The 26109-nt window shown below is 38.0% G+C and overlaps 1 protein-coding gene across 5 annotated transcripts in view; it reads right to left on the bottom strand.

The window, feature by feature from the left end:
• Window positions 1–26109, bottom strand: part of LOC140274516 (collagen alpha-1(XIV) chain-like) — a 125659-nt gene that overhangs the window by 64015 nt on the left and 35535 nt on the right. For all 5 annotated transcript variants that reach the window (XM_072369808.1, XM_072369809.1, XM_072369810.1 and 2 more), the window contains 14 exons: window positions 21064–21222; window positions 20821–20940; window positions 18481–18645; window positions 17691–17852; window positions 17285–17454; window positions 15458–15584; window positions 12907–13052; window positions 10187–10316; window positions 5439–5578; window positions 5177–5303; window positions 4935–5074; window positions 3237–3369; window positions 2904–2948; window positions 2231–2376 (listed from right to left, as the gene is read on the bottom strand). In XM_072369808.1, coding sequence (XP_072225909.1) covers window positions 2231–2376; window positions 2904–2948; window positions 3237–3369; window positions 4935–5074; window positions 5177–5303; window positions 5439–5578; window positions 10187–10316; window positions 12907–13052; window positions 15458–15584; window positions 17285–17454; window positions 17691–17852; window positions 18481–18645; window positions 20821–20940; window positions 21064–21222 — 1910 coding nt within the window. The remainder of the gene's footprint in view (window positions 1–2230; window positions 2377–2903; window positions 2949–3236; window positions 3370–4934; window positions 5075–5176; window positions 5304–5438; window positions 5579–10186; window positions 10317–12906; window positions 13053–15457; window positions 15585–17284; window positions 17455–17690; window positions 17853–18480; window positions 18646–20820; window positions 20941–21063; window positions 21223–26109) is intronic.

Raw genomic sequence — 26109 nt, 5'->3', positions numbered from 1 at the left:
TCTCAAAGGGAAACTTATAATCTGAAGGCCTGCCATCATCTTCATCAAGAATCTCCCTACTTCTGTTGAAAACAGACAATTTTCCATTTCATCAGTTCCTAAGGACCTTATGCACCTTTTACTGCTCACCCAATGAATAGTAACAATGGCCAGCTCTAAACTTTACACATACTAAAGCTGCTATAACCTCTGTAACAATAAAGTGTGAAATGTAACCCTGATTTTATCAATAAAAATCTTTTGGGGCTTAAACTATTCCCACTGCCTAATGTAACTCATCATGTGATCCATGTCCTCAGTAGTTGCTCCGTAACTGTTCCAATGAATGAAAGAAATTAAACAAATGTATCTTCATAGTATGAAAGGCCATTGCTGTGGAGCCTCTGTCACTGAGTGAAACAACACTCATTAAACGCAAGAGACGGATATGAAATAATGATGTCCAAGGATGCTAAGACATGTTGTTCAACTCAAGACTTCAGGAATTTAATTTAAAAATATCATTTGAAAATCAAGTTACATCATACATGGATATGGGAAGATGCGGTCGACACAGTTTACGTATACAATGAGAATGGGAGGTGAGATTTTTACTTTCGATTTTAATTTTTGATCCCCAGAAGGCAGCTAACATTAGCATTAAGGGGTAGAATTTTTAACACTGACAGCTACATTGCTGAGCTACACTGTGAATATTAACACTTAGATTATAGCTCTTAAATAATAAATGTGCTTGTTATTAATGGTGTGACCAATTAGTTCAGTTAGCAAGTAGTTTGGGAGATTTAATATTGCACCTGCAAACCCCTTGCAGTACTATATTATCTCAATGCAGATACCTACTGAGGTCTCAGACTCAATTTGTTCTCTGTACATTGAGAGGGTGAACAGGACATATATAATCAGAAACTCCTGTAGACCAGACCTGATTCCAACTGTAAATCATTCTGCCCTTCATGAATGAACACGATTTATAAACTGGCACCATCTCACCTGTTTGAAAAGATGTTTCAGAGTATCTTTTAGAAAAAAAATCATGGTATTTACAAAGAATTAAATTCTCAGATACAACTGCAGTTAAATGCATGTGTAAATGAGCTCATGGCTTAAATGTCACAACCAATCAAGTGCAAAAGTGACAGCCAAATAGATCCTACAAACAAATGGCCTGGCAGTTTAAAATCTGTCCATCCATCCATCCATCCATCCATCCATCCATCCATCCATCCATCCATCCATCCATCCATCCATCCATCCATCCATCCATCCATCCATCCATCCATCCATCCATCCATCCATCCATCCATCCATCCATCCATCCATCCATCAATCCATCAATGTTGCTGCTTCTCCAGTTTGTGGGGGTCTCAGTTTCCATCGCTTGCATTTCTTAGCTCATTCTTTAGGTCATAAGCTGTGGTCCGTGACCAAAAGAATGAAGTAAGGGTTTGATTGTAGATTGACTGATAGTTCACCAGCTTCACCTTCTGACTCATCTCTCTCTTCATCCCGACAGACAGCTATAACGTCCACATCACTGTAGACGCTGCCCTAACCCACCTGTCAGTTTTGCGTCCCTTTCTACTCACACTCATGAACACGATCCCAATATACCTAAACTCCTCCTCCATGGTTTAAAATCCATCTCAATATCATATCATGTTTGTCAGAGCGCCGATAAATCTGAAGAAATATTTGACCATCTAGCTATCTTCATTTTTAAAAGGTGCAATTTAAGAAGTTTTGAAATTTTTGAAGCATTAAAAAATACAATTCCAAACAGAATTTGAAACAACAGTTATGACTCAATGTCAAAACAAGTCTATGTACTGTGTTCCTACAAATTCTACTGAAGTTGGCATGCTAACAGCTACTGCCAGCCCATATCCACTTTGTACTTCTAAATTGGGTAGTTAATATTTGAAGTGTGCAGTCTGTCATTAGTCCGAGTGAGAGGAATAAGAATTAGCTGCTTGTAAGTTGTATATTTCTTTTCTACAGTTTATCCTAGAGTCCAACCTCTTGCCAATCATGTCAAAGGATAGGGATCCGGAATGCTTTGAACAGCTCTGTTTTACCACAAACAAACTTACACACACTCTGTTAACCAGATCCCCATTTCAAATACAATTAATGGAAACAACAATCTCCTCTTCTAGAGCAAAAGTTTCTACTGATTGAAAATTTTATGAAATCCAAAGTAAAACTGGGAAAAAGCCGTCTGTCTTACCGTTTCCTCTGCTCGGTCTCCCCTCGCACTGACATAGATCAGTCGATAATGTCTGATGTTTCTGGCATCGACAGCCTGCCAGGACACCCGCATACTAAACGTGGTTTCTTCATCAATCTTCATATTCTTCACCCCGTAACGAGGAGCTGGGGGATCAGACGGGGAGAAAAAATGTATCGAATTAATACAATCAGAGTGCCTCAGCGAGTCAAACAAGTCACCGAAGCTCAAAACTGTCTTAGTTTCTGAGAAAAATATGAAATGACGATACCAAAATGTCATCATCGTGACATTTAATTTACTCGGTTCTACAAATTCATATCAGTGTCTTGTCATCATCAAAACTTTTCCCTGCAAAAAATATCAGAAATCCTCTTGATGAAAGATATGCTTCCTGTCTGAAGACGTGGGAAAAGATTTTGGAAGGCAATTGGTGAAACTGTGCCAGTAAACTTCAAATCAGAATTTTTTTTTCTTAATCCTCCATTCTGATTTATACTTAGCATAATATAAGAGATTATTGTAAACACATGATTTCTAAACCAACTTTATTTTCTGCACTTAGAAAAAGGATCAAAGAAGATCTGCACAGTCAAATATAAGGAAGAGATTTAGCCTGGCAGAAAGGAGGGGGTAAAAGAAAAATAAGGATCACAAAAACTGGAACTCTCACTTGCTGTTGTTGTTGTCGTTGTAGCGATGGTCGTTGTTTTCTTCGCTGAAAATGAAATAATAACAATCTAATTGGTCCAACTGAAAAAGCAAGGAACTAAGTTTAATGGCTCATCTCATATTTGTTTCAATTTAGAGAGTACTATCTTCCTCTGACTGGTTTACAGACAAAATAATACTATATATACATCATATGCGTCTCACTGATAAACAACAACTAAGCCAAAATACTAAAACTTGAAACTTAAGTAATCACTGTTGCATTATTTGTGTAGTTTATGAAATGGGAGAACATTCAGAAGAGCTTAATTCCTTGAGATGTGGGAACATTTACCAGTAGTTTCAACAAGGACCTCCTCATCACTCTCGACGTCATTCGCATAGATGGCAGCCAGGAGGACTTCATACTCCGAGGAGGGACTTAGTCCCGTTATCAGGTATGTGTTCACGTTCCCATTCACCATAACCTGAAACAGAGGAATGAAATGCATACATACACAGCTGAAAATCCACAGATGATCCTGAGGTAGATTGTAATTAAAGTTTTGTTAGAGATATGCAGTGAAATATAAATTCATGACAGCACAGCATGTTAAAGTTCAAAGCAGTGACAAAGGCCAGCAAATAAAGGGTTAACTGATGAAGACACTGTAAAACAGAGATTATCTTCTTCAGAATTTACTTTTACCTTTCTTTCACCTCTGCCTCATTTTATATCTTAATGGAATCTTCTGATTCATGTTTATCAGATTAAAGATAGCACTGTGAGTGTGTTTTAATCAACCGGAAGAAAACCAGACAAAGGCAGAGGCAGCACACAGTTAGACATGTTTGCTTTGGCATAGCTGTGTCGAGCTGCACACGCTCACTTGAGTGTTTGGTGTGTATTAGTGCATTCCTGTTGTTTTTTAATCTCAGTGATGAAAGATGGGACAAAAAAAAACAAACCATCAGTGACTAAATCAAATGATATCTTATAAGGTGATGGTAATGTTCAGGAAAACAACGAGTTGGGTTTCCATGTTACAACCCATAGAGAGGCAGTTAAGGGAGGAAAAACAACACAGACATTGCAGAGAAAGCTGGTCCTCAATATCTCAGACCTGCAACACTATGAAGCTTCAGGTCTTCTTTGTCAGAGACTTAAAGGATTAGATAACTAACACTAAAGACTAAAGAAGAGTATTCAGCGGAGTGTAGCCATGCTCCACTGCAGCCTGGTAAAGGTAAAGCAGCTTAACAAGTGAGCCACACAACACCAACATGATCTCTCTGTATCCTTTTGAGTTTCTCAATGCTCATAAAAGTCAGATAATAGTAAAACCTTCAACTGATGCAGTTCAACTGAAAATACACTTATTCCCCCAAATTTTTCATGACCTTTAATTAATCAGTTCTCAGAAATTAAGTTTTTCTGTTTTACTCTGCAGCCTTTAAGAAAATGAATGGAAAGTAACCAAATTAACTTTTTTACAAATTTAATCATTATTTTTGTCTGTACTCCAATACCAACATTTCCAAACAAGATCTGCTGCTGCTTCTCAACATATCATTTTTCAATGCATCTACTGATAAAACCTGAGGGGACAATCAGCATACAAATAAAAGCACCTTATCACACACAGAGAAAATATCAATATCTGAACTCTCATGAATAGCATGCCTTTCTATTTTGAGTCAAGAGTGTAGTACTATGAATATCAAGTCTCAGTTTAGGAGGAGTTAAAATGTAATTACTTGAAAAAAGAGGTTTATATACAGTATATACATATAAACACACACACACATACATGTATTAGTAAAGTTATAATAAGAAATGGCAAGTATAAAAGTAGACCATTTTAAAAGAAATAAGTTGCTCGCTCATAGAAAAATAAAAAACAGTGCTAAACTCACTCCACTTAAACTATTTCACAATAAAACGTTTTTTTTTTTATTAACACTTTCTACTCCATGTAACTTATTACATTCTCATACAGAGTTTAGGGGACATGCAAGAACTTATGATAAATCCATGGACACACATACACACCTCCTCGCTATCTCCGCCATCTGTGGGTGTCCAGATGAGCCGATACAATACCACATCAGAGGCGGGGTGTCGCCATGACACCCTGAAGCTGTCTGTGGAGACGTCAGTGCTCTTCAGATCCAGCGGGTCTGGGACTGTCTCTATACATACACCAAAAGTTAGGGTTTAAAACAGAATGAATTGATTTGAGCATTTCACAAAACCTAGAATGCCTACACTGTATACCATAGAAATGTCCCTACTTGTGGTAAAGCTCTCCGTCACTGCTTCAGCTTGTCCTTCATCATAGATAGCAAAGACACCAACTGTGTACTCTGTCAGGGAGGTCAGGTTTTTAAGCAAATACGACGTCACAGTGCTAACATCCACCTGTAGACACAGACCCATACACCTCTCACATATGTTGGATCGTTTCTCAAAAGTTTGATTTAGCCTTATGACAAGTCAGGTCCTTTAACAGGTAACCTCTGCCTCACGTGGCTAAAGCCAGCAGGATATGCTCACCTCATTGGTCTGGACTCCACTGGTCTTGACGTACATGATGCGGTAGCCTCTGACCAATCTGGAAGCAGAGTCCCAAGTGACACGGGCAGAGCTGTGGTCCACCTCTGAGAAACGCAGGTTTCTTGCTGGAATCAACGGTACTGAGAAAGCGAAGGAAAAGCTACATTAAATATCCTGATTTTACAGCATTTTAAGTTATATCTTCATCAGCTGCCCTGAATTGTCACATCGCACAAATGAGAGAATCCAAAACCAGCATATGAGCAAAATAAATAGAAAACAAAAAAAAGATAGCATCACCTTATTGTCAATGTATGTTTACTGTATGTAACTGTGTACTGAGTTATCGATATTTAGACCATGATATCAGCACTAGAAACGTGATCACAGAAACCCTGTTGATCTGTAAAAGCTGAACCACAGCTGCTGGTATCAGAGCTCATGGTTTCACTCTCTCACACGCAGTCACACTCGTGGGGGTTTGAACAAGAGTTATTGAACTCAACTATTTTAATTATAAAGTGGACAGAACCTCATTACATCACTCACACTCCCTTAGGCTCTGCTTCAACTTCCTCTCTTGATTTAATTCTTTTTAGCCGTCTCAGAGGTACTACAAAGGTCTGAAAAATATCCTGTCCTCACTATTTTGAAATGCAGTGAGGGAATCTGATTTACTCTGGTGCTCAGAAACTTTTCTGCTTAAAATTGTTTTCATTACTTGAAAAAAAAAATCCTGATTGTACTCTCCCTTGCTTCACCTCAATTATACTGAGGGTCAGAGGAAAGACGAGGGTCCAGAAAGCAAAGACTGAGGCAGGGAACTGCTACTGTTTTCACTGTAAGCTGTTCCAGGGTTAGCATGGGAATCAGCAGGACAGGATATTTAAAAGTTTAGCGATAGAAAATCCTCCCAAGTTTTCAAAATGTGCCTTTGTAAAAGACACTCTTCATTAAATGACCCAATTTATATGATGTTCCAGAGGTCTAGGATCACTGCCACATGTTTCCCAAAGAGATGTTTTTCTTTTTTGAGAAAGTTTCTTATTATTCTTTCATAAATGCACAGATAAATGCAGGGTTCCCGACCTCTGAATCATACCACATCTTCTACCTTTTCAGTGATTTGAGTGTGGTTTTGTATTCATTCACATTGTATTTGTTCATTCTGATTCCTTTTGAATTCGGAGGAAAGCAAAAATAAGTCTGTGTTGTGAGTTTGTCACATCAGAGAAAAATATGTTATTAACCACTCAGCCAAACATGAATGATCTAAACAATCACTAAACACAGAACATTTGCTTTTAAAACCACGTGAAAATGAGCAGTGCTCATTAAGTTCCTTTTAACCAAAACAGAATTCAAGACGTGAAATCCCAAATGCACACTGCTGGTAGTGAATATTCTGACCATGTTCCAACTGTGGACTAAGTTATATGTTCATAGCACTTTCTGCCAACGACTGAGCTGTTGGCACAGTCAGCTCACTTGTGGGAGAGGGAGTGCGTAAATCTGGCTATCACAAATGGTGGCAGCAATGCATTGGTTAATTCCAGTTGTCCCCAGTCAAAGTGAAACTCAACTGAAACTACCAGCTGAGAAATGAGGAGGTTCCCAATTCCTGTGGCTTTACACAAGATGATTCCCCCAAGCATCCACTTACTGCGGTTAGCAGTGGTGAGTTATCAAAATGAATCCAGTGGGTTTTCCTCCAGTAAATACGAGCACATGCAGTCGGTACCAACCGCTATATGGAATTATTCATTTGGCCCTTCAATCCACCAAGCATAAATTCAACTCTCTAAGCTGGCTATTACAACTCCAACATCGGAAGTGTCATGTTTCGACTTCACAGTTCATGAAAGTAATCTAGTACTTTATCATCTCAATAGTCCTTGGCAAATTAGAAAAGCCGTCCAAGTTCTGTATATTCTGGTAGCTAAAGAAGATGTATTTCCTGGATGAAGGCAGACCAATTAGCTAACTAATCAGATATAATGCCAATTCCAAAAAAGTTAGGATGCTGAGGAAAATGTAAATAAAAACAGAATACGGGGCCAATATTTACCATTGTGTGGCATCCACTCGTTACTGGACCTTTGGGAGATAAATGTCGTCCCATTCTTGCCTTATACAGTGACTCAACAATTCTGGGTATCAACCCAATTAATTTGGAATTAGAACTTTGTGAAATTACCATTGTGAAGGACAGAGATGATTTGCTATTTGTCTTCACATGTTTCACTGGACAAACGTTTCAGTATCATCTCCTTGTCCAATGCAGATTGATGACTAATCACTGAATATCCATTTCATCCCATCAGACTGGTTCTTCTGACTGCTTTAGCCCACTGCAACCATGTTTTCTTCAGTTTAGCTGTTAGTAATGGTTTGTGTTTGGCTTTTCGAGATGTAAATCCCATTTCGTTCACCTGGGTTCTTACAGCTTAGTCATACACACTGACTCCTGTTTTTGCCCATTTGTTTTTATTTACATCTGTTATACATTTTCTATTTTCAGACATATTGCTTTGAGTTTACTGTCCTGTTGTTTTTTTAACGTCTTCCTTGGTCGACCTGCATGTCTCCATTTTACAAACGTCCCATTTTGTTTGTAATTACTCCAAACTGCAGACACTGGAAACAAGCAATATCTTTTACGACACCTTCTTGAATTACCTTCTTGAAGGAAGTTTACCATATTTGCCTCTTGCTTCTACTGAAAATAGATGGATGGATGGATGGATGGATGGATGGATGGATGGATACTGTGTGCTTTTATGATGCGCATTTAACTGTAAGACATCAACATGCAAAAAACCGTATGTCTCCTATATTCATCACAATCAATGTGAGGTCTAATTTTGGTAAAAGCACCCTTGCTTTCATCTCTGTCATGCTGCATTTTTCATAAAACCCATTTGCAGTTGCATCTTTTCACTTCATTAAAGTTCAGTCAGTCTTAACAATGGAAGCAATAACAGTGAAATGACTTGATGAAATAAGGGAAGAGAGGCTTATGAGATCAGAAAGATGAGATCTGAATGAAAAAGAAAAGCAGGAGTGAAAGTCACAATAAATCCTACAATGTCCAGATTTATCATGTGACAAAGCAGCTGACAAGAGACCTGGTTTTTCAGGTTTAAATATATTTTGGAATAACTGCAAAACAAATATGAAGACCAAACTATCATATGCAACATATGTACTGTGCACATATTCACTGCATGAGACTAATCAACATGAAAAAAAGAATTTCATTTAGTTATCTATTTTCTCACAGCGTGAGGGAGTTCAAATAGATGTTAATGATATAGTTCTTGCAGTTAATCCATGACTGAGAAATGAGAAGAAATCATAACTGAGATAAACTGATTGACAAATTGTGTATTTGCACAAGTAATTAATGAAATCAGGAAGGAAAGCAAAGCCTTGTCTGCATGAAAGGGAGGTATCTTACTTTGAAAAATAACTTAAGAGGGACTTCAATCCCTTGACTCCCAAAATTAACACCGTCTCCCTCCAACGTTAACTAGCGTCCTTATCCGACCTACATTCAAAGCCTTACACACATCATAAAGACATAAACATGCCCTGACTTAAAGCCACAGGCCTCAATCCTTAAAGAAGACTTCATAAAACGTTAATTAGTGAGCACGGTGGGGATTTAGAGATGACTGAGTGGGGATGTATTCTCATCAAGGTTTCAAAACTCTCAAGAATGAAAGTGAGGTGGAGAAAATAGCTGAAAGAAAGGGAAGCTGGAAGCCGGAGCCATACAGTGATTTTGGCACGGACGCCTGCTAGTTTTTTTGGGAGCAGAAAACGTGCCAAGACGTGACTTGAACATGCTGCAGCTGCCCTGGAAAAGCCAGCTCACTACAATCAAACACTGCGCAAATGAACAGCAAACAGAACTGCAGCAGCTGATTCTACTGATTAGACAATTTTCAAGCAGAGAGTAAAAGCTAATCAGGGAAATTAGATGCTGTAGTGTTTGGCTTAAAAAACTGGTTCATCTTTCCTGAGTCCTGCACTTACAATCTGTAAAATCTGTTTAAAGCTAACTGGAAGATTTCTAACAGTAAATGTTCTTCATTCAAACCTCTCCCTAACTGTCTTTAGGGAGAGGTTTGATTTCCTTCCAACAGAGCAGCAGGCATCTGCAAGTAAATCTAAATGTCCTGGGAAAAATGAATGAGTACGGAGATAAGAATGGCACGTGTTAAGTTCAGGAGCTTATGAAATCTCTGAGAAACTTAATGAAACTAAATTTCAGCAACAATTTTTAAAGCTTATGATTGAGGGTATAATATTTCTGTCTTTAATTTTATTTATTTTCATACTTGACAGTGGAAATGTTATTCTACCTGCTAGAAACTTATTTTCAAATAAAAAGAAGATAGAGCTGAGAATGTCGAGGATAACAAGTGAGCTTGTTGTGTTTTAAAACTATATTAGAACTCATCACTGAAGTGATGTATGGACTCACAGCTCAGAGTTTTATTGGTGTTTTTCTTTGGAAAGTATTGTCTATGTACCTGAAATCTACCCAACTTGGAATCTGACCTAAGATGGTAACCAACAAGACAAGGAAAACAAAATTGACAGCTAATATACAAAAACACACATCTATTACCATGGCGTTGATAACTCTTAGTAATGGAGGGTTGGCGTTAGCAGGTTGAGGGCCTCCAGTATGGGAAAGTCACTTGAGGGTTGAAGTGTTGTGCATCATTAAAACTCACATGTGGTCTGCTGGCTGGTCATGGGGTCACTGGCCTCTTCTCCATACATGGCGTAAACTGTTACTGTGTACTCAGTAGCTGGAGTCAATCCTTCGAGCTCCACCTCATTCACAGAAGAGGCCACCTTCACCTGCACACACACACACACACACACACAAGCCATGAAGGTATGTGCCTTTGGCAGAACAGAATGCCAGGGATCAAATCTCTTTTAATCTCATGACACTATCTTACCTTGTTGTTTTATCTTATCTGTCTTCTATAATATCTATGCCTCTAAACCCACATTTGTGTCCAGACAAGCTGAGAATCAAGTTCTGATTTCATAAGATCATTTCTGAATGGATTTCTGAATTTTTTTTAACTTTCAGCAGGTGAACTCAATCAATCTACTGTTATTGATGCACCTCATGTCCTAAGCTGCGACAGAAGTCAGAACAGGTGGCAGAAATGATTAAACTCTGGAGTAATTGGAAAGACTCAATCATCTGTTTCAGAATTGTGTAATTTCCATCACAGTTAACCACTTTGTTATGTATGACATAGACCTCACTGTTTCTTCAGAGGCTGCTTACACACTGTGGCCACAAACCCTGTGCACATGACAAATGTTTATCCATCTGCTCTTCTCGTTCTCTCATCTCATAAATCTATTGCCTTCATTTTGGAGCAAAAGAGAGTTGAGATGTACTGCCAAAACGCACAAACAAACTTAGACAGAGGTCACAACTAATTCAAGAGCTATTCATCTATTTATTCTACTCTATTTGGGAAAAATCTTAAATCGAAGGCATAAGAATACTTCCTATTATTTTTGGTTCATTTAAAAAACAATGCATTTTAAAACTGGAAGGCCACTACTGTCAAGACAAAAGCAATCCAGATGAGCAAGAACATTTAATGGGTTCTTCCACTGGCTTTTAAAAATATGGCCCTGGATAGGTTCCCAATAATTAGCAAAAAAGAAAATGAAGCTGTGTTTTGAAAAACTGCCGCACAGGAAATGTTTTCATTGACTAATCTGAAGCAAATAGAGCAGGGTGAAATAAACTAAACTTTTCTTTTCTTTATCAGTTTATCAGTTACTGTGTTCTGTGAGTAGAAACAGAACTTTGGAGTTCAGCTAAAATACTTTCTTTGAAATAGGAGCAATACTATACTTCCAGAGCTTGAGAATATTAGGTTACTCTACGGAAGACAACGTTAGATTGGGGTGAGGCATCTCCTGTTTGACAAGTCAAGGCGAGTCATTCTTTAAAACACATCAAGTCATTGCACTTTTTTTCACATGGAAGTAGTCAATTTAGTGGTCTAGTCTTACATAAAACTTCCTCTTTCTATGCTCCTTTTTTTCTCTTATTTGCATTGAGTCTGTACCGAAGCCTTTTGCTCTGAATGGATGAAAGCATTTTCTAAGTCAAACTGGACAGGATCAACTCCCAACTCCCCAAATGGCTTAAAAGTGGAAACCACATGAGCTGCAGCCAGCCAAGCTCAGGTTATAGCAGAATAGCCTCGGAGCCAGGCTTATCTTCGCTACTGGATAACATCCATTCTGATTTTGAAGTTCTTAGAACTTGAGGGCAGGCATAATGAGGTCTAATGGGAAAGGAGGTGGACTGCTGGATGTGCCTTTTACACATTTCCTCCACTACCTTGTATGTCTCATCCTCTATGATTTGTAGGGATCTGTCTGAAGTTTGCTTTTGATATTGACCTGCTACTACTTGTCTCAGTGGGTGCTTGTCTACAAAATGCATAATTTTTCCAAAATGGATATCCAATTTACTGTCAAGCAAAGTCTTTCTGATATATTTTTATTTTTTGTATTTCGCACTGTAATTGGTCATACATTTTTAAACAAAAGCATGCTAAATGTGAGGGTATCAGGATTTGTCATGTCATTTTTTTTCACTGCATTTAAAAGCCTTTATCATCACATTTATTCAAGTTCTAGTTTAAAAAAATGGTCAAACACAAAAAAACATTTTTTTCAGGGGATTTGTCTTCCAAACTAACACTTATCACTAGATACCTATTCTATTATTATTTCCATTTCAATCTATATCCTCATCTCTGTTTTATCTCCCTTACTGGGGGTAAAAAAGCATTATGTGTTCAAATCACAACATAAAAAAGCAGGCTTGTGAATTCCACTTATGAAGGCATCTAAGAGGGTTTGCACTCATATGATTGTGCTTATTGTTCTTTAGTTTCTCTTATGCTCAGAAAAAAAGAAAAAGGCCTCAACCAAAACCTATTAGTTAAATGTGCTACCATGTTTTTGCTTTTCAACAAAAACTACATAAAGATTTATGTCATCACATCATGTTATGTGACTCTTTGTTATGAGACCATGACATCAAGGTTGTATCTATTATATCATGATGATTTATCTTTAACTATTGTAATTGTTGTTGTCAATATACTACATTATTAGGATTTTCTTGAAACAATCTGGTGAGACTTGAAACAATCTGTAAAGCTTGAAAAAGGCCTGTTTAGAACAGGATCTCAGAATATTTATCTTCCTCTGCAGGTTTTGATTTTATTTTTACAGGTAAAAAATATCACGGTGTGTACATTCTATATGCACATAAAACAGAGGAGGCTCTGTATAAAGCATCCCTGCTCACCTGCCAGGATATTTTCATTGTTTTGCTTGCCTCATGCACTGCTTTAGACACACTGTGCAAAAAACACACACACAAACACTTTACCTCCTTCTCGTCTGCAAGGTCTTCCTCAGTCAGCGGGGCATACAGGATCATATACCCTGAAGCGCCGACGGCAGTCTTCCAGCGAACCCTTATGGTACTGTGAGTGATATCAAACAACTCCAGGTCGTTGACTGTGGGCAGAGCCACTACAAGACACAAACAGACTTGTGTGAGGTGCCTAAACACAAAAAGATCAAATGACTTCTGCCAACACTTTAGGTTTCAAACATGTGTTGCTAGTAAATACAGATTATATAATGCCGGAAACAGTTAACTAACGTAACAGAGAATAAACAACTATAGAGGTTCAAGTTAAATTCAGTTTTTGGTTATTAACTGTCATATTCAGCAACAAACAAAACCTACAGCTACAACTTGGACTTTATTTTAGATTTTCAGTTTCAGTAAATCCATATTATATCTCAAAGTATTGTTTTATTAAAATGTAATTTCCTTGTATTCAACATATTTAAACCAGGCTGTGGCTACTATCACAACCAATGCAAGCCAACTCCTTTCTTTATCGCCTGACATCTGCAGGACACACAGCCAGAAATCAATCAGTATTTAACATCGCATTTTATTTGCTGCCAGCCAGGGCAGCAGCGGCAGCTTATACGTAGCAGCAGCCAAACCCCATTAACTTTGCAACAAGGTCGACTTGTGACTTAATGTTCATCCTCGACCAGTGGGGAGGAATTCCCCATCACTCCTCAGTGAGCTGCAAACTGAAAGAGGACAGAAAATCCTGCCAGACTGCGGCTTAGTGAACGAGCATCAGAAGGGGCCTTAGGCAACACATCCAGAATTAGAGCCAAACGCAGGCTAAGTGTCAGCCGTGTAAGATCGGGCCTTGAATACACAATGGAGCACCTGTGTAGTTTTTAAAGTTCTGTTGTAGTAACAGATGTCAACTGGTCGACCATTGTTTCTATTACAGTTACTGTAGTTCCGCTGCAAGGAAAAGACCTTGGATGTCTTCTCTTGAACTTAATGTCCAGACTAAATGTATTGTGGATTTTAATTCCTTTTACTCCCCTTAGAGCTAATGTTTGAAAGACCAGCTGTGGTAAAACTAAATGCCTACATTATTTGTTTTGGATGTTTTCTCTCTTACCTTTGACCCTGCAAAGACATAAATGGGATGTCATGTTCATATATTTGCAACTGTCCCTATGAAGCCTGACTGCAAAAGAAGTGATATCAGCTAGTAAAAATAGACCCAAAAAAGCAGAGATTACCATGTAAGATGGTTTTGTATAAACAAGTCCTGAATGGAGAAAGAGCTAATCATATTTCTACTAGAGTCACATCAAGAGCGCATTGGTCATTGTGAATACCAGGGGCTTCCCTGATGGACTGCTGGACAACTGGGCCAAAAAACAATGTAGTATCAAAATAGGGAACAAAAAATGCAGTTCAAAAACCGACTGGCAAGTGCATCGATGAAGTGGAACCAAATTGGGGATTGGTGAAGAGGGAGCGATTAAGTATGATTGGCTATGTTTTCAATTACTTAGTGTTCCATATCCCAACTTCAGAGCTATTTCACTTGGGTTCATATGAGTCTGCGCAAAGAGTCTCTTTGCTGTCGATCAGTCAGACAGTATGATGGAACGCAGATGCTTCACATCCAAAGATAAAAAGTGCAACAAAAGAAAGCGCTAAAGGCAGGAGCATAAAAGTGCATCCATATTAATGCAGCAGCGACTTCTCCCGTCAGCATTGCTGATGGCAACAAGGAAGCTGGCAGCATTAGCCTACTGCAAGTAAAACCCCAACGTTAGAGCCAGCGCAGCCTCCAAAAACCAGGCAAATTCCTCTCCTTGCATATTGTATGAGCAAAAACAGGTGAATCAGTTATTAGTTTGTTTCTGCAGCAATAAACAAAATATATTTGTCAGGTTCTTTATTGGTTTGTGTATGATTAATTTCATTTTTTCTTTTCTGAAAAGCTATAATTTCATTCTTTTATTGTTTAATTTATTCCATGTTCAGCAGACTCCATCAAACTGATGGGTCCAAATTGTATTGAGTAAATGTTCGAATAACTTTTAAATCACATATTCATAGCCCATACATCCACTTGGCTTAAGCTTCTATGTGCTCTCTAATTGAGCTGTTCTGCTCAAGGGCTCACGTGAAGTGATTGCTACCTGTTATTACTAGCTATTTTATCATTTAACTATTTTTTTATATGTGTTTTAATAGCTAATTTCATGTTCTATACTTAAATAAATTAATCACCAAGACAAAGATCCCTGAGAAGCACACTGTCTCGAATGTTCAGAACATGAAGATATTCCCAGGCCATATATTTGGCCCAATGCACCTATGAGTGACAGAAAGTAAAATAGCCAAAGCTGATGGTTTTCAACCACCCAAAGCTGTCAGAGTAAAATATTATGGCGGGACTATATTTCCCATTTCCCAGATGAAGATGGGTGAAAAGTAGATTTCTCTTTTTAAATTGCAATTTTTTTTTTACACCTCGCTCTTTTTTCGAATAGCCCTCACCTCTCCTTGTGACACTGTAATCACAGAAACTTACATGTGGTGGCACTTCCTCTCAGGGCCTCGCTGGCGGAGCTGCGGTAGACGGCGAAAACAGCCACCTGGTATTCCGTCAGAGAGTTTAGGTAGTTAAGCTCCACGCTGCTTTCCATCCCCTGAACCATCTGAGAGACAGATCCCACTGGGTGTTAGCTTCTGTGTTCCAGTGCCATTTTACACTCACAGATTAAACAATGCTGGAATAAATTACAGTAAGTACAGTCAGGCCGTGTTTCAGCACACCCATCAAAAACCCATTCTGCCACATTCAGTGCTAATTTCAGTATCAAACTGTGACACTGATTAGTTTCAATATATTAAGATTTATTGCTATTTGTGCTTTCTATGTCAAACATTTAAATTCCTAAAAAACGTGTTTCGTTAGGTCCTTGGGCAGCTGTAGCTTAGGAGGTAAAGTGGTTGTCTCTCAATCATAAAATCATCAAGTCCCCCAGTCTACCACACTTATGAGGCAACTGTGTGTCACAAGACTGAAAATGCACCAAATGTTGCTGAAGGCATTAATCTACTCCGCAGATAACTATATATCACAGGTGATGTATATAAAGATGAAACCTCATATTTATTTGTAGGGAACATGCCTGTTTAGTTAAATAGGTAAAGAAACTTGCAAAAATGCTGACATAAATTTACTAAACAAGTTAGCAATTTACCCGCACCACCACCCCTCCACCGCCATCATACACTTTATCACAATGCAAATCATGTACCCTCTGCTTAGTAGCACCCTCATGTACAAGACAAAGAGTTAGCAATAGTTCTCTGAACTTTCTGATGGTCTTTCAAAGGTTTTCTTTGGAAATTAGCTGCTTTTTCTCTCATTTTCATTTCAATGAATCATTCAAGTATCGTATCCATGGAAGGGTGGCTGTCAAGAATCCATTTTTGCAGAAGGGAAACAGGGACCTCCACGTTATCGAAGCAATGTGTGATCTTATTGACAGAGATTGAGGAAAAAAGGCAGCCAATTTCCAAAAAGTAGCTTTGGGAGTGTCTTTCAAGAAGCTATTCCTGAAGGAATATGTTGAAAAATAAAGGTCGACATACCAAATACGGCCTGTCAAGTTAGTTATAATTGTACAAACTCTCTTTTTTTTGTTTGTGCGTTTCGATATATCCTAGCACCTATTTCCTGTTAACTCTGCAATATATAAATAAATGAGGGATGGCCTAAGACGTTTGCACAGTACTGTAAATTTACAGCTTATTTTATTTTTGTGTGGGATCATTTTATATCTTGTGCTCCTACCATAAGCAATGGCAGTAAAATTTAATTAGAAGAATATATTTTACCACAATATTAACGTGTGCTGGGTTTTATGATTCCCAAAAGGCAAATTCTGCACAACGGTTTCCATTAATCATGCAGATCACTTTGAGAAATGAACTTGTGGAGGTGACCCTAAAAGGATTAGCAAAGCAGCCTTAATTAAAATGCTGCATCTATTTTAGTACCTCAGCATTTTGTTTGCCCTGTGCAGGGAAATCAGCAGCAAACTTCCACCAATTAAGGTGACAAAACGAAACACCCATTGGTCATTGATAAGAAGCCAGAGACACAGATGAGTCTCTTAATAATAATTCAGCTGGATTAATTTACATCTCATTAGAAAACTCCTAAAAAAGCTTGGATTGTGGCTGAACTGGAGGCCTAAAATAGAAGCAATATTGCTCATTGTGGCAGAATAATTAGGAAGAAGAGTCGAAATTGCTCTTAACAAGCAAAGGGATGAAGCATGAGGATCAAAGTGGTCAGTGCAAAAATATGAATTTTAGAATTCAAACAAAAAAAGAGCACGGATACTTTTTCTTCTGGTTGTCCTCCGCTGGCGGGGTAATAAACCACACGGTATTTCTCCACCTGGCCCGGGGCGTGGGTCCATGTCACTCGGAAACTGCGAGCCGTAATCTCAGATGTCACAAGATCACGAGGTGGAGCCACGGGGGTGGGTGGAGGGGCAGGTTTTCCTTCACCTGCGGATGATAAAGAAGACTTAGCACTATTCCAAGATGAACTCAGAATGTGCATAATTTCTATGAAGACAAATGACAGAGAAAACTAAAGTCTTTACCTGCCACCTTGAGTGACATTTGTCTTCATATTTGTCAAAAGGTTAAGGACATGACATTACATCAAATGGAATTCAGTTGCCACTTTCCATCACATGGGCACTGCATTTTTTTAATTGCTTCCAGATCTAAGTTCAGACCTTTGATCTGTTTGTCGAGCTGATCCACGCGGTCACAGATGGTCTTGGTGAGACCTTCAACGATGTCGCTCATCACACTGAAGTCTGCCACATTGTAGACGTGAGTTTCCTCAGGGGGAGAGGCGATGGCCTTCAGCTCATTCTCATCAGCGTTTTTCACACCTGAAGCGAGGAGAGTCAGAGACGAAGGGAAGAAAACTCAGTGATCAAACTGTCGGTGAGAGGGTACATGAAAAATGTCTGTGACAGGTCTCTGATGATGCAACAAGGAGACAAATACAGGCAGTATTTCATTTACCTACAAGGAAAAAATATTTGTCAAACTCTAAAGTGTGCTACCTCAGAGAATTTATTATTGAAAAACTAAATTTTCATAATCTTCTATCTCAGTTACTACTATATTCGACATAAGCGTTGAATCTTTTCAGTACATCTAATTCCACATGAAGAGACTGTAATCCTACACTCACACACACACATTTATTTACTCAAGTTTGGGTTTGGGTTTCTAAATCATTATAAATTAATTAAGTTTTCAGGAAGGAAAAGGCTTCCATATTACATCTCTCCAGGTTCCAGGCTGTCAACTTGTAAATGATGTGACAGAACACAACAGATGAGAGACTGCTTCCCTTAGTGTTTCCTTTGCATCTGTCTGCAATGACTTGAATACTAATCTACATATATTAAATACAGGCTGTTTAAGCTTAATAGATTTGTTTCTGAAACATTTTGCACTAACTGAGAGACTTTCCATTCAATAATTACTATTAGCAGTGGTGAGTCATACCGATGGCAAACAGCTCTATCCCAGCATCCTTCAGGCTCTGCGCAGGGGGAATCACATCATCCTGGGACTTCCCATCGGTGATGAGGATTCCAATCTTTGGAACACCAGGCCTGGACCCAGACTCTACTTTGAAACTGTTCTCCAGGATGAAGGTCAGAGCCAGACCTGGAAAAATAGGACACAGTGATACATGATCAATATTAATGATCCAACTACAACTTGCTCCTCTAACAACACAGTTAAAACCATATGTTGGAATGGGACTTTTTATCGAGCCGTAGGTGTCGTTAGGACTTGGTGTCTGGGGGCTGCAGCATCAAACGTTTATATCACTGCCCCACATCTAAAGAGGAAACAGCATTAAGGAAAAAAAAAAACTGTTCACATCTAGCGCCTGCTAAGAAGTGAATATAATCAGCTTTTATTAAAGAAGAGGAAAAAAGAGGGGAAAGCAGAAGAAGAAGAAGGAAGAAGGAAGAAGGAGGAGGAGGAGGAGGAGGAATATGAGGAGCAGGTAGGGTTTAAGGAGGACAGATATGTCACAAAAGCAGCAGATGTGTTGGGACACCAACATTTTTAGGGCTTCCTGCTACAATACTATCAGCTTTGTTGGCTGTGTGTGATAAATATAAAAATTTTTCACAATTTTTCTCCAACTGTTTTCAATTCTTGTGTCAGCTGATGAGTGAAAAAGTAAACAATTCACAACAAAGTGAAAAAAGGTCAATAATTAATTATTCAAAATTAATTTTAACAATAATATATATAATATAATAATATATATAATATATATATATATATATATATAGTATTAAGCTGATCAAACAACAGAAGAATTAACAGAGCAGAAACATAAATAAGACTTATTTAGAGGTAAACCTGTGACATGCTGAAATAATTAGTTTGGTTTAAGTGATCTTTAATTAAACTGATTGATATTGGTATTTCATGATCAAGCCATCATAAAAGAAAATAGAGGTTTGAATTTGGTTTGTGTATGACTGCATTGTTTTTATAGGAAGATATGAAGAAAGGAGAGGCTAACATAAGGGTAGAGCAGAGAAGAAAGGAGTGCGATATACAGGGGAAAGAAAAAAAGGTATTAGATGGACAATATTCAGAGTATGTTTAGTCTGACACATTCCAAAAATGGCTTGCTTAAAAAGCAGCCCTTGTAATAGAAAACCTGAGGAAAACATAGAATAACAGCAATCACTCAAGCCTATGACTTCTTTATCAATGCCAAAGCTCTTCTTTTGTCTCAAGGTTTTACTTGTGATGCAATTCTTCTTAAAGTTTTTTGAGCTGGGCAAAAACATCAGGTTGGAGCTTGGAAGCTTTAAAGCTTAATGCAATCAATCTAAAAATCTGATCTAAAAAGAACTAACTTTCAAAGTCTACATCAATGAAGTGGCCAAAAAAAAGCGCAGTTTCTTTCTTTTTCATATTTTGACACACTATATTCATCACTTGCTCAATAAAGTGACATTTAGTGCTAAAATGACAGGAATTTACAGCCACTTAGTAATTTCTCAAGAATTTTTGTAAAGGCAAATTAAGTCCTGGCTGACACTTTGATTGGACTCACAGTTTCTATCTGAGGTACAGTAAGAACAGAAAAAACACATCAGAGAAAAGACAGCTTCTCAACCATCACAGCCAGAGACTTGAAAATAATGAACACGAGGTGCCATTATTAGTTCGACAAGGTTTTTGTCTCTTGAGTTTGATAACATAATGAGCAGCTGAGTTAAGCTGTATCCAATATTGACATCAGTGATTTTTTTTTATTTTTTTTTAACGGCGACTGTGTGTAGTACTTATTTGTAGTAAAAAGTAGTCAGAGCACTCTCAGTCTGATGGGAGATGTAAAGCTGAAAGCTACTCAGAGGAGAACTGTGAGAGAAGCAAGAATTTTATTATCTAAAAATGAAACCTTCAAAATGTCAAAGTGGTTCTACTATAACAAGAAAATAATACTATAAGAGGTAACTGAGCATTTAACTTAAGATTTATTTGAATCTTAAGGAAAAAGGTTGTGACTGGGCAACATAGTCTCACTACAGAATATGTAGTAGCTATGCTCGTTCACAGCATAAATCCCATGATAAAGGCTAATAAAAAAAGTAACTTTTAAAATTTTAACATGCCTTTAATTAGGCTTGTGGCTTTTTTTTCTGTAGTAAGTAAAAACTAATATCAATAAACCTTTACTGTGTCATGCTGACCTTCAGACTGAAAATTAGATCCGATAAGCCAGCAACCGATGAACTGTCAGTTCACAAACATGGAAAACTATATTAATGAGAGGGAGGCTCAGGGTTGTGTTTGGCAGCATACCTGTCAATGTGTTTCCTCCTTTGTACGGCAGGTTCTTTACAGCATCTATCACAGCCTCTTTGCTGGTGTGAGCATTTAAATGCCATTCAATCCTGGGGTCTCCACTGTACTGGGCCAAGCCTGCAAGTAAACATGACAGTGGGATTTATGACACAATTTCATATTAAATTTTCAACAAATTTGAGTCTAAAAACATTGTGCAAATGGCATTTGGAGTAAGAAAATACTCTAAAAGATCCTCACCAATCCTCGACTTGTCAAACTCCACAGAGAAGGCCCTGACCAGGTTTTCCAGGAAGGTCCGAACCAGCCTGAAGTTGATGCGGCCAATGCTCCATGAGCCGTCCACCAGAATCACGATGTCAGCTACAGCTGGAGTCTTGCACAGAAATCCCTCTTCAGCTATTAATGTAGAGAAAAGAACCAAAGACAATGGTAGCACATTTTTGACGAAGAATTTTTTTTAAAGAAACATAGGTCAATATTCTAAAAAATTCTAAAACCAAACCACGGAAAATAATGTTCCCTGCCCAGGTAGTTGTGCTACAGCTTTGATGTCCAAGAAGACAAAAACATTTAGTGATGAATATTCAAAAAGGGTATGAATCAGACTGAAAAGGATATAAAACTTGCATAAAGCAGCCTACAGCACATACAGGATAAATCTGGAGAGGTAAAAGCAGGACAATCGGATGTGCAGCTTTTGTCCCAAAGTATTACAAAGTGTTTCATTAATTCTAATGCAGTTCAGCACACTATAATTAAACCCTCAAGGAGCGAAGCCCTGAGTTTCAGCAGATGAAACATAACAGCTCACTCTGTTGTTTGTCTCAACAGTTTACTGGGTGATAAAACCGACCAGACTCTAATGAGGCAACAGCAGTTCATTTCGAAAAGTAGTCCAACACACACAGTCAGCCAAAGGCTAACCATGTTAGGAAACAGCCATATTTCCACCAGCCAATTACCTTTCATACATGGCTTAGGAAAGCTCTGAGAGTTTGGGCCACTGTGGAAAACACTACAGTCTTTAGGGATGCTGGTTTTTAACAGTGCCACAAACACAAATAGTAAATACTACGAGAATGCACTTGAACGAGGCCCTGAGAGTACAAGTAGCTTCAGTGAAAAAGCGTTGGACTGGAGAGTATCTCTTTCAGAAACATCTGCTAGGGTTACAATGTTCAGATGAAGCGGTGTTACTCAGCATTAGAATGCTGTAATTTCAACTTTCTGTTACATCATGTGTTCTTTTCTGTCTGGCCACCAGGACTAAATGTTAAGTTAAAACATATCTTTACTCACACTGACCGTGTCATGTGACAACAGCAACCCAGTGTGACATAAGATCACCTCGTTCTTTTAAGTTCACATTTGGAGGTTGGAGGGTGTGTTTGATTGCGGACTTTCACCTGTCTGGTATGTCTTCTTTAGACTTAGTTTTGTGTAATTGTTTCAATTGGCATTATTTGCATGTTTACATAACCATAGTAAAACTAAGTTGCCAGGATTTATGGCTGATCAATTAATTAATAACATCGACTTATCAAATTTGTGATTTAAAATTGATGACTTTTTTTAAGGAAAAAAAAATATTTTTCTCTTTAAATTCCATCACAGCTGTACAAGGTATCTTTAAAATGTAAAGTTTGATCATAGTTTTGTTTACGAATGAAAGGATTATCCGTTTTTGTAATAGCATCCAATCAGACATTTTTATTCAATGTTTTCAAAAGGACACACTTTAATTTCTATTTTGAGGATCACACGGATTTGTACATTTTGTAAGCTATATTCAAAAATCAGGAAAGATCCGATTTCCCAGTATTGTCCCATTATTTCTGGACACCGGAAGTTTGATAATAGTTTTGTGTAGATGTTTGAGCACGAACATGTTCTCTAAACTTGCACTTGCACTAAGATCAAAGCGAATAATTACATTCATTAACAATAAGAAAACACGTGCAACAGTATTTACTTACATTAGATGAGTTGATGGTTTGATCGCATTTTTCTTTTGATACAAATGTGTTCTTGAGCAAAAAGCCTGACATTAAACTGATCTTAAGTAGCGACCTTTCACACTCACAGTATTACTGCCTTGAAAACATAGTGCTTAAGAAAACACACAGAAATGTAGCCATTAGGTTGCAATGATTAAATAAATAAGTCCTAATGGTTGTGTTTCCTGTATCTCCATAGTGGATTAAACAAAAATGGTTAGATTAACCACTTCATTTTTAGACAGAAACATGACCATATCCTCTGGCTTTTAGTTTCAGAATGAATAACTCGACTCTTGATCCCGCTGCTGCCATGATCTGTACATATAACGTGTTTTCTGTATCAATTGGCACACCTTTTCTTATCCTAAAGATGTACGAAAGTATTTCTTTCAGGCTGCAGCATGTTTTAACATTTCTTAAGGTGGAGCAGCTTGAGTGTTTAGCCGGTTGGCAAGACCATTTTTCAGCTATCATTTCATTCATTATTGACAGGACCTAAGTGGGGTGTCACTTCTTACAAGTCTCGACAATGCTGGAATTTAAGCCTTGTCCTATGTTTACCAGAAGAGTCGATGTGCTGTTATTAAATGTGACTTCAATGGGAAGGTGAAAGAAGTGACACATGAGACACGCTTTTACTTCACTGCACTAGACAGAATGAGTCTTGAGCTGGGTGTTGATTATTTCTTGGTTGCATGATGAGCAATCTTGAAATGCAAACTCATTGTTGGTTTGGCTTGATGTCAGAAAAACATTTTAAAGCATATATGTGTGTACTGTCAGCTTTTTATTGTGTGGTGATCACATATGTTACTTCGTCTTTTCAGTCGAGAATCAACACAGCCAAAAATTATGTAAAGCAATAAAATTGTGTCTCGTTTGCAAATGGCTGATAAAGGCATCTTGATTTGCTTTAATTGTTTAATTAAACATTCACATATAAACTGCGGAAGAGATAAGAATGCAGAAAATAGACAATATAAGCCAGAGAAATCAACTCAAATCATTTTAATCCTTTGTGCATTAGGCCTGTTTTTTTATCCCCACATTTATATTTGACTTAAAACCTCCAAAATCAGTCTTTAAGAAAAAATTGTAAAAACAAAATAAGCAACTCTGTTTGGAATATAGAAAGTCCCTGTGTCCACATCACCAGGTCAGATTGACAATTCAAAACAACGAGCAGTGCAAACATCTTAGATAGTATTAACTCATCAATAACAGTAAATAGAGGATAACAGCGAGTCCTTTTATTCATTTTAGCATCCCTGTATGTCAGTATTAAAGACTTTTAAGTAAGTGAAGTGATTGTTTCAGTACGTAACTGCAAGATCTTTTGAAGACGAAGGATTCAAACAGATTTATTACAGAAAGAACGGGGATTTGTCAGTCAATACAGGATGGGAAACTTAAGGACAAAGTAGTGCTTTAGAGTACCAATTGAAAGAGGTAGCTTACTTTTAATAGCACTTCTGGGGAAAAAAGAGAAAATAGCACCTGGACAGATGGTAAAAAAAAAAAACAGAAGTGGAATCAATGGAAAAAGTGCAAACAGTTGCATATTACAGGGTATAACTAGAAAAGTATGCCTGTTCCAAATAGTTGTGTTGTCTTTCTTCCTACTTGGATACCTAGTGATCCCCCTGGCATTCATGCACTATAAATTGTATGCTTTATGAGTGTGATTACCATCATTAGGCTTATTCTGTTTCATTATGATTGCAATTTAACGTGCCTTCACTTTAATTTATGTAAGAAACTGAATCAGTCGGGATGAGCATTGTGTCTCAATAGGTGCTTTAGTACCAAACATTTCTGGGGACTTGGTATGTTATTGTCATATTAATGCAACAGGGACTGAGGAATCTACACACACTTTTAGTTTTGCCCTTGCCCCCGCTACAGACAGGAACACTAAGGCTAATAATATAGTTGCTGTTTCACCTCGAGTTCATGTAAGCAACCGTCTCCATTCTCAGTGTAACTTCTCACATACTTGGCTGTGTAGTACGTATGTTATTGGAAGATTCCACAGTTGGGTACACCTGATTACTCAGACTGGAAGCTGCTACCAGATTTACAGGATGCAAGCAGAAGCACTCTGATAAACAGTAAATATCTGGTGAATAGAAGAGGTTAGCATTTTGTTGACCTTAAGATCACAACAGAAAAAGCAGCTGCTTTTGGTATGTGAGACCCCAAAACCAAGTATGGTGCAAGAAACTGACAATATAAAACATTGAAACATCAGAACTAAGCAAACACACCCCCTACCGGTGACCTATATATTGCAGCCTGTGTATACATGATAGTAATTTCTGAGGACGTGCTCAACCGATGCACCAGCAGAACGTATAAATGATTATTATAAATGATTAAATGATTATTCCTGCAATGGTGACAAAACAAGTGAGGGTTTTTTCTCTACAACTGGGAGAATTACGAAATTAGTTCCTGCAGTACAAACGCACCTTAAATCTAAGGCCATGGTTCTTGGCCCTGAGAGGATGGACAACCCTTCTCTAGGGTAGGGCATAAGCTGTTGCCTCAAATGTTTGTTCGTGAGTAGGTAAAGAATGGAGCGGGAGATTGACTGACCTGTTTGTCTAGGTGAAGAGTAAGCTGTAGCAAAAGGTAAAGGTGAAGATTCACTGCTTGATCCATATTCCTATGTCACCAATGACTGTGAGCTGTGGATACTGCTTGAAAAAATAAATAAAGCAAGAAAATAAATTATCTTTTTTCAAAGAGCATCAGGGATCATCCCCCATGACAAAGCAAGGAGCTTAATCCTTTGAGAGAGACTCAATAGTCACTGTTTTTCTTCCTTGGTGTGTTAGTTGGGGTACTAATCTAGGGGGCCTGTTTCAGACAAGTCCAACACAACCCACCTTGGGCAGAACATGCTGGTGAGATGATGTCTTTGAATTGGCTTGAGGATGCCTTTGTGTCTGTCAGCTCTACTTAGACTGGGTCACCATGACACAGAAAGCTTAATTTCTAAAAAAAGAACCACCTGTCAGTATGTGAAGTTTTGAAATGTGATTCTGCTGTCTTTGATTTTCTGCCATGAGCCTGCACGAGCAAAGATGCAATGAACTGCAATTGACCAACAGAGGTGAAGTTTGCCTCTTTGGTCATTAAAAATCAGAAGACAGTGTGTCTAAATTGATACAAATTTCTGAGTGGGAAAGAACACATTTAGCAGGGAGGACAATAATAAAAGAAGAAGAGAAAACATAAACTAAAAAGTGAATGAAAACTTAGAAAAAAGACGGATTCT

This window comes from Leuresthes tenuis, unplaced genomic scaffold (assembly GCF_036924035.1).
Source record: "Leuresthes tenuis unplaced genomic scaffold, fLeuTen1.0.hap1 SCAF_18, whole genome shotgun sequence".
NCBI classification, from domain to species: Eukaryota; Metazoa; Chordata; class Actinopteri; order Atheriniformes; family Atherinopsidae; genus Leuresthes; species Leuresthes tenuis.
Note: the sequence above shows the minus strand (reverse complement) of the source record. Positions and strands in the feature narration are given on the sequence as shown.